The 7,872-nt window shown below is 40.9% G+C and overlaps 1 protein-coding gene across 1 annotated transcript in view; it reads left to right on the top strand.

Moving 5' to 3' along the window:
* Gli3 (GLI family zinc finger 3) overlaps nucleotides 1-7,872 on the top strand; it is a 269,599-nt gene that overhangs the window by 195,259 nt on the left and 66,468 nt on the right. The window contains exons 8-10 of the mRNA XM_028769905.1: nucleotides 3,228-3,441; nucleotides 4,156-4,269; nucleotides 5,632-5,772. Coding sequence (XP_028625738.1) covers nucleotides 3,228-3,441; nucleotides 4,156-4,269; nucleotides 5,632-5,772 — 469 coding nt within the window. The remainder of the gene's footprint in view (nucleotides 1-3,227; nucleotides 3,442-4,155; nucleotides 4,270-5,631; nucleotides 5,773-7,872) is intronic.

Here is a 7,872-nt window from a genome sequence, read left to right as displayed (position 1 = left end):
CCCTCCCTCCCTTCCTCCTTCCCTTATTTTCTTCCTTCCTTCCAACAGTATCTTGAGTATAATGGGCAGGATAATAGCCCCCAAAGATGCTCATGTCTTAACCCCTTGAACCTATGAACAAGTTACCTTATATGCAGGTGTGGTTAAGCTGCAGATCTTGATTTTAGTTTTAGTTATCTGTGCTATTAAATTAATGACCAGAGCCCTGTGAGAGAACAGCCAGAGAATCAGTCATAAGAGAGACCCAGAGTGAGATGGCAGCTGGAACCAGGGAATATGAACAGCCTCTAATTTCATGGAAGAGACAGGAAGGCAGGAGCCCAGGGCTTCATGCGTAATTCTAGAGGCAAAGGGATCCGAGTGGGAACACAGAAAGTGCCACTTTACAGAGTGGATACCTCTGTATCAAGAGCCCAAAGATATATAGAAGATTCTCTTTTCTATGGTCCTGCCTGCTTAAACTTGTTCACACGATACAAAGGGTTGGGCTCCCTGGCTCTCCTTCAAGTACTAAGACAGTTCTCTGCACACCCTTCTCACTGAAGGTTGAGGATATAAATGAAGGCATTATTTGATAGTGTGTTTGGGCTCTTCTTCATATAGTTGCTATATCCCATCTTGTATGGCCCACAGTATGCTTTACCTTAGGAGCTCAGTCTGAGACCTCTGTAGACAGTTTTCTGAGCACCATTGACTGCAAAATTTGCTAATGTGGATACTGTGACAGAACCTAGAACTTGGCGGGTATTTTTTTTCTTTATTAGAATCTAAACTGATTTGTGGTCTGGAGCTGAGAAGCTCATCTGCAACACTTTCTAGAAACTGTGTTAATGGCCTGTTCCAAGCTCATTAGAGGCATCTTGGTAGTTCCCAGTTTGCAATACCTCTATCTTGGCATACAGAGAGGAGATTGTCTTTCTGTTTGTGGCTTATAATAAACCACAAAGGCTGAAAAGTCTTAAGTCTGTCTGTCAATCTTGCTGCCTAGTAGTTCCAAGAAATTTTAGAACATATTTATTTCAGTTCCCTGGTTTCACTAGTGAAAAAGCAAGGAGGCCCAAAGAGTGCTACCAAAGTGTGATGAACATCTCAAATTTGTATGTACCCGTGGTCAAGGAGGACTGTGGTGCTACAGAACCTCCATGGGAATGCTGATCCTTGATTCATCTTCTTCTTTTAAACTAGACATGGCCATTTTCTGCTTTGTGAAATACTGCTCTTTAGTAGTCTTGACTCACAAACAACTACTCTATTTTTAAGCCCCTAAATCTGATGTCACTTGCAGTTTAAAGTATCAGTGGCCTCTTTCCAAATTTCCTTCCTTCAGCCTGCTGGATAGTTTAGGCCCCTGAGAAACTAAAAATGTGTATAGAGGTTAATGCAGGGACCGTTGACGTTCTAATTATTCCTGAAGTGGGGTCTTCGGATTTTGTTTCTTTAATGAGTAGAATAAGGTAGTTACACTTGGTAATACCCATTCACCCAAAGGAGGTGGAGGTGTTAAATCATTGTGGGTTTTGATGAATGGCTTGTACACTGAAAAATAAATTGGACAAACTGGCACAGAGCTCAGTGAACATGAAATCAGCTATTAGAAGAAAGCTTGTGAACAAATTCTGAGGTAGATATGCATCTTTTGATTAATGCCCTATCAATCATCCACACAGCTACCTTAGGTGAGTCTTGCTGTAATCATTCATGGTTGCTAACAGAAATACAGGCAGAAAGTATAGCACTGTAGAATAGATATTACTACTTATTCTAACTTACTGTGAAAGTCACTGTTTTTTACCATGTTTCTGCTTTCCTTTATTAAGGAAATACAATGTAAAATGAAAGGTGAGAACCTCAAAGCCTGGTGGATTTCTCTATGGGTATTCTTAATGGTATTCAATTTTAAATGGGCAAGCTATTGTAACAGGAAGCTCTCTGTAGGAATAATAGTAACAAATTCTTATTGAAGCCGCCCTTTTATGGGTTATAGTCAAATAGACAAAAATGTAAAGTTGTGTTAATGAAGGGAGTATATCTCTGGAATTATTACTTAAAGTTGTTCAAATGGTTTGAATTTTGTAATTGTAATTATTTTATTCTCAGTTAATGTGCTTAGCAGCAATAATAATTAACCCACCAGATTGGAAATTTGCATGAGTTCTACCTTTAATATTATGAGAAACACTGGTTCTTTCTTGCTAACATTATAGTTATTTGTGTGTGTATGTGTGTGTGTGTGTATGTGTGTGTGTTCACGTGTGCACTCAGTACATTTATTATCAGAATTTTTTTTATAGAGAATTTTCCATGTATACAGTTATTAGTGCTCCGTGTATTTATATGTCACTGGAAAAGTCCTCCACAGTCCGTCATTGCTTTCAGAGGATTCAATTTCTAAACTGTGCTCACACAAAGAAGCATTTGGGAATTGGCCACTGGCCTGAGTATCTTGAGGTGAAGGTAGCACTTCCTGGGAACTGACTGTGACCTGGGAAATTTGTGGCAAAATAAAGTGGTGACAGGCATTAGCATGCATAATGGGTTGTAATAGACACTTAATGCTGGTGTGCTGGAGGAAAGAGCTGGGCTCTCCCACTGGAATATTCCTCCATCAAAGCCCATTGATCACTGATTTCAGTGGGGAGAGCTTAATCCATCAGCGTCTGTAACCAGACGGCACTGATGGAAATTCTTTAGGTGGTATTCTGGATGAACCAAGCTTTCCATCTTTACAAACAAATGAGTGATATGACAAGCATGGTGTTCAAAACACATTTAACCAATTGATTTTCTTTCCTCTTGTAATAAGATCTGGAGACATATGAAAGCGATCGGTATGAGCTAAGATTAAAGAAATTGCTCCATGCACAGGAACAAGTGGCGCCCAGAGCACTGAGAAGTACTATAAAGCATGTAGTCACCCATTCTCTTTTTTTTCTATAAGTTTGTTATTGCAATAAATAGTTATTATTGAGCCGATACCCCTTATTTCCCTTTTCTAGAATCTTCCATCAAGGTTGTGATCTGGGCAGATGTGCACATATGTCTGATCTTAATGCTCTGCCTTTTCTTGGAAGTATTCAAGGCAGTGATTGTTTCTAACTTTTTCTCACCGAGACAGACAGACCTGGCGTGATTTGGGTGGCTTCAGTTAAGGCTGCAGATATCCTTAGTTTGCAATACTTTCTGATGTCAGCTTAAGTGATACTTTTCTTTCTTATCTTCCTCCACAGCCCTGCTTTGAGCTTCACCTACCCCTCCGCTCCTGTGTCTCTCCATATGCATCAACAGATCCTAAGCCGACAGCAAAGTTTAGGCTCTGCATTTGGACATAGCCCTCCCCTCATCCACCCTGCTCCAACATTTCCAACACAGAGACCTATCCCTGGGATTCCGACCGTTCTGAACCCTGTCCAGGTCAGCTCTGGCCCTTCTGAGTCCTCACAGGTGAGCGGGGCAGCTTTGTTTCATTTTGGTCAACAGAGGCCTTATCATCATACTGGTTGTTAGGGTGATTGAGTTCATTGTTGTTGAGGCTTCATGTGGTATCTTGACTATTCTTTAAAGGTGCATTCAGTTTTGATGAATGTGAACCAGGGCATCTCCCATCAGATCCATTTGCGTATGCTTAAAAGAAGGCTGGATGATAAGACTACACTCTAACCATCTATAAACTGCATCTTCTATTTGTAGTCTGTGTGTGTGGACTCTCAGCCACTGTCCACTCCTCCACTGTAACCAGGCTACTACTGAGCACCATATGATCCTCTGTAGTAAACATAAAATACCAGTCTCTCTACTGTTTTTTGCCAGCCTGGTGTGATTTAAGAAAAAAATCTAGAAGCTATAATTGAGGAACTTCACTCATAGTTTGTGCTGCTCTCCTACTCAGACTCAACATTTTTGGAAATAACTTTAGATTATTGAAGTCTGGGGCACTTCCTCTATTCTTCAAGCTTTTAAAAGCCACAAGCAATTGCTACTCATGAGTCAGAAGTGGAGAATGAATTATCTAGCATCATCTGGGCTCTCCCATAGGTGACTGGCATTAACAGAAGCCTTGTTATATTATCAAACAGGCTTGTTTGTTTCCATTAACATTTTTTACTTGAGTTTTGTTTATTAATCAAAGCCTGATTTTTCTGCAAATATGACCAGCAGAGCAAGCCCACAAGCGAGTCTGCAGTGAGCAGCACCGGTGACCCTATGCATAATAAGCGTTCCAAGATCAAACCTGATGAAGACCTCCCCAGTCCAGGATCACGGGGGCAGCAGGTAAGACACCCAGGCTTTACAGAAGAGCCTTTACGTCTCTCACAGTGATTTGAGGTCAGTTCCTCATCCTACTAGATGTATACACAACATTTTCTTGTCCACTATATTCTTGACATTGGTTATGTGTTTGAAAGTGACCCCATTAGGGATTGATTGAATTCATTTCTCTAGTTCAGAACCAAATACTGGCAATTAAAGATGTTATGTGGGTGTGTGTTCTTCATAGGTGAGACAGTTTAGAAGTTTGAGCCACCACAGTCCATAGAGCGCTTGGTTAGACCCATCTGTTTCTATTCATATGGACCTAAATTCCTAAGCTTCTGACCCCATGCTTAAGCCCAGGTAGAGTTTATGTTGTCCCCTTCATTGATCACGTTCTCCACTTATCTTGCTACTTCTTGGTTAAAAATAAATAAATAAAAGCTCCGAGAACCAGGAGATACTAAAAAGCCCAGCCAAATAGATTCTGGACAGTATGCTGATCATTTAAATCTGACTCTAATAAAGACCATGTAGGGTATGTCTAGATTGCCACTTCTTATGCTCTTGAGCCAGACATGACAAGTTTAATCAGTGCTGTTTCCCTCAAGTCAGAGCTGAGTGAGAGTCTAAAGGTCCATAAAATCTGAACCTTTCTCTCGCCGGTATGGTTCAACCTAGTCCCTACTGAAGTAAGGCAATGGGTCGCTCCAGGAGAATTTTGAGGATTGAAGAAGGTTCTGATAGAGAGGGAGATCTGAAACCATTCTTCTCACAGTTTGCTAGAGAACAAACAGCCTTGCTGCTTACACCACGGTGTATCCGTAAATAGTTTGATCATGTAAGCCTAAATCAGGACTCAGATCTAGCTAGTTAGCTATTGCGTAGAATCCTGGATATTCTTTGCGTTGTATTTACTAAGAGGCTGTTGTAGACGACTAGGAAAGTCTGTCTCCAGAGCATCCGATGCTCTTTCTATTGCATCCACCATGAGGCAGACAAGCATTCCCTGAAGACCTGATATTAAACCAGGAAGGCATGATCCCTAGCAAAACAGTCTACAAAGTACCTCTCACATCGGGGAAAGAACTGAAAGGATGTAAATGCCATTTGCCTGCATTACAAGATATAACAATAAATAAACAGATTGAAGAGAATCAAAACAACCAAACAAAATAGGGACAGCTTGGAGTAGTAAGTAAAAATTGCTACTTTTATATTTTCTGTTGCAATTTAATTTTTGCCTTGGATTTGTTTATTTGTTGTTTGTTTCAAGATGTTAGTTTGGTTCATAATCTAGGCAGCAGGGCCTGGTTTCAGATTTTTCTTTCTTTCCCACTGTGCCTGATTTTCCCTCTCTGTTTCTTGCCTTCACCCTAACAGGAACAGCCGGAAGGAACAACCCTAGTCAAGGAGGAAGGGGACAAAGATGAAAGCAAACAGGAGCCTGAAGTCATCTACGAGACAAACTGCCACTGGGAAGGCTGCACAAGAGAGTTCGACACCCAGGATCAACTTGTGCATGTAAGTGACTGGTGTTCAGGGACGCAGCTTCCCAAATCAGCGACCTTTGCATGAGGTCAGCTTCTCTGACCCTGCGCGGAGTCAAGTTTCTTAGCTGGCAGCACTGAGAACTGGAGGGGGCTTTATGATTTTCTGAGAATAAAGGAAACCCTGAGCCATGGTGCTTGACCTGTTCAGTCAGCTAAAGCTTAGTGTAAAATTCAATAAAGTCTTCAATAGAGAGTGTAATGACTCTGATCCTGTAAGCCAGAAAACACTATTTTGAGTTAGAGGCTTTGATGGTTATTGAGTAATAGTAAGCTGGACATGAATTATTATTAACCTTTTAACTAAGTTTGATTCCCCTTCCAAGACCCAGTAACAATATAAAAACATTATTACAAAAACAGATGGGTTCTTTTGCAGACCTCAAAGTTAAAAGAGCCTCCTATTATTGTATGTAGCAATGTAGCCCTTTATTTTCGACCTGAAGGCAACATTGTGGATTAAAGTTTGCATGGAAAAAGAAATTGTGTTTAATGATGGAAACCTCACAATAATCACATTGTGACATCTTTCGCTCTCTTACCAAGGCCAGATACCTTTCACTCACTCTCTTTTTTTATTTCTGATGTCGTGGTATACCCATGACTCCTTTGCTGAGCTGTATCATGCTTGGCACAGTCTCAGATGCCAGTTGTGCCTTCTAGACAGATGGGGCCAAGAACAACTGACATGCAAGAGCATTTAGAGTGTCTGGAATAAGAAGATATAGGCTGTGATGACTTCTCAACAGCAGCCCTGTGTCTTGTTAAGGATGGTTTGACCAAATAGGACACTTTGTTATGCTTCTAGCGATTGAGCGTCTCTAGTGCAGTGGCTGTCAACCTTCCTAATTCTGTGACCCTTTAATATAGTTCTTCACGTTGTGGTAATCTCCCCAACCACAAAATCATTCTGTTGCTACCTCATGACTGTAATTTTGCTACTGTTAGGAATGGTAATGCAAATATCTGATATGTAGGGCGTCTGACATGCGACCCCCACAAAGGGATTGTGACCCAAAGGTTGAGAAGAGCTGCTGCTGCAGTGATGTGTCAGGTCCAGCACACAGAGTATGAGAAGCCCGATAGACACAATGTTAGATTTCACATCTCACCAGCAGGGCCTCCCCTCTTCTTTTTAAATCGCGCCTCCTGTATTTGTGTAAGTAGAATTATACATTTCTCAAGTACAGGCAAAAAGTAAGTCAAATGTTTTTAATTAAGGTACATTTTCAGGTTTTTCCACACATGTAATTTGATGGTTTTTTCCTTCCTCTTTGGTTTTATTTGAGTATTAATTTTAAACTAAGTCTGGCTTAATGACTCTTTATTTGTGCTGACTGCTTTAATGGAAAGCACAAAGGCCTTGTAATACTAAGAAGGTGATGTTAGATTTTTTTTTCCATGAGGAAATATTCTCAAGGAGTACCATGTGCCAGGAAAACTACCAGTGAGGACGAGGGGTATGGTAGCACCTTAACCTCTTCACTACCTAACTGTTACCAAGGCCAGTTTGGGTTTTGTCTCCCCCCAACCCCGCTTTTATGTTGTAAAGCCATTGTAAAGGCAGTGACTATGGTAGTTATTCTATATAATCTCAACACCAAGATTCCTGTGAAGTCTCCATAGATTTGAATCATTCTACGAGAAGGCTGCTGAAGCTACCACTTCAATGACCATGGTGTTTCCAGTTACATGGATCCCATCTTCACTCATCATGACTGCGCACATACACAGCAGAGTGTTAAGAGTCTAAATTACAGAGAGGAAAGTGGTGTCCGGGTTTAGTCATGATCCAGTGTGATACCTTTATGACCTAAATTTTAGCCTAAACTAAATTTCCAGAGTAAGCAAACTGAATTAAGTGAGTTAAAAGTTATAACTTATAAAACCTGTGGTCCATGTTCCTTCTATCCCATCTAAAGGATAGAAATTTCACATATCAGTTGCTTGTCCATTACCTGCACTATGCTGTCCTGCTCTGGGTGCTGCTGGAAACATTAGTGGTGGCCCTGGGCAGAATAGATGTGTGTGTGTGTGTGTGTGTGTGTGTGTGTGTGTGTGTGTGTGTGTGTGT

The sequence above is a fragment of the Grammomys surdaster genome, unplaced genomic scaffold, assembly GCF_004785775.1.
Source record: "Grammomys surdaster isolate TR1022 unplaced genomic scaffold, NIH_TR_1.0 194, whole genome shotgun sequence".
NCBI classification, from domain to species: domain Eukaryota; kingdom Metazoa; phylum Chordata; class Mammalia; order Rodentia; family Muridae; genus Grammomys; species Grammomys surdaster.
The sequence above is the reverse complement of the archived record's forward strand: the minus strand, read 5'-3'. Positions and strand labels throughout refer to the sequence as shown.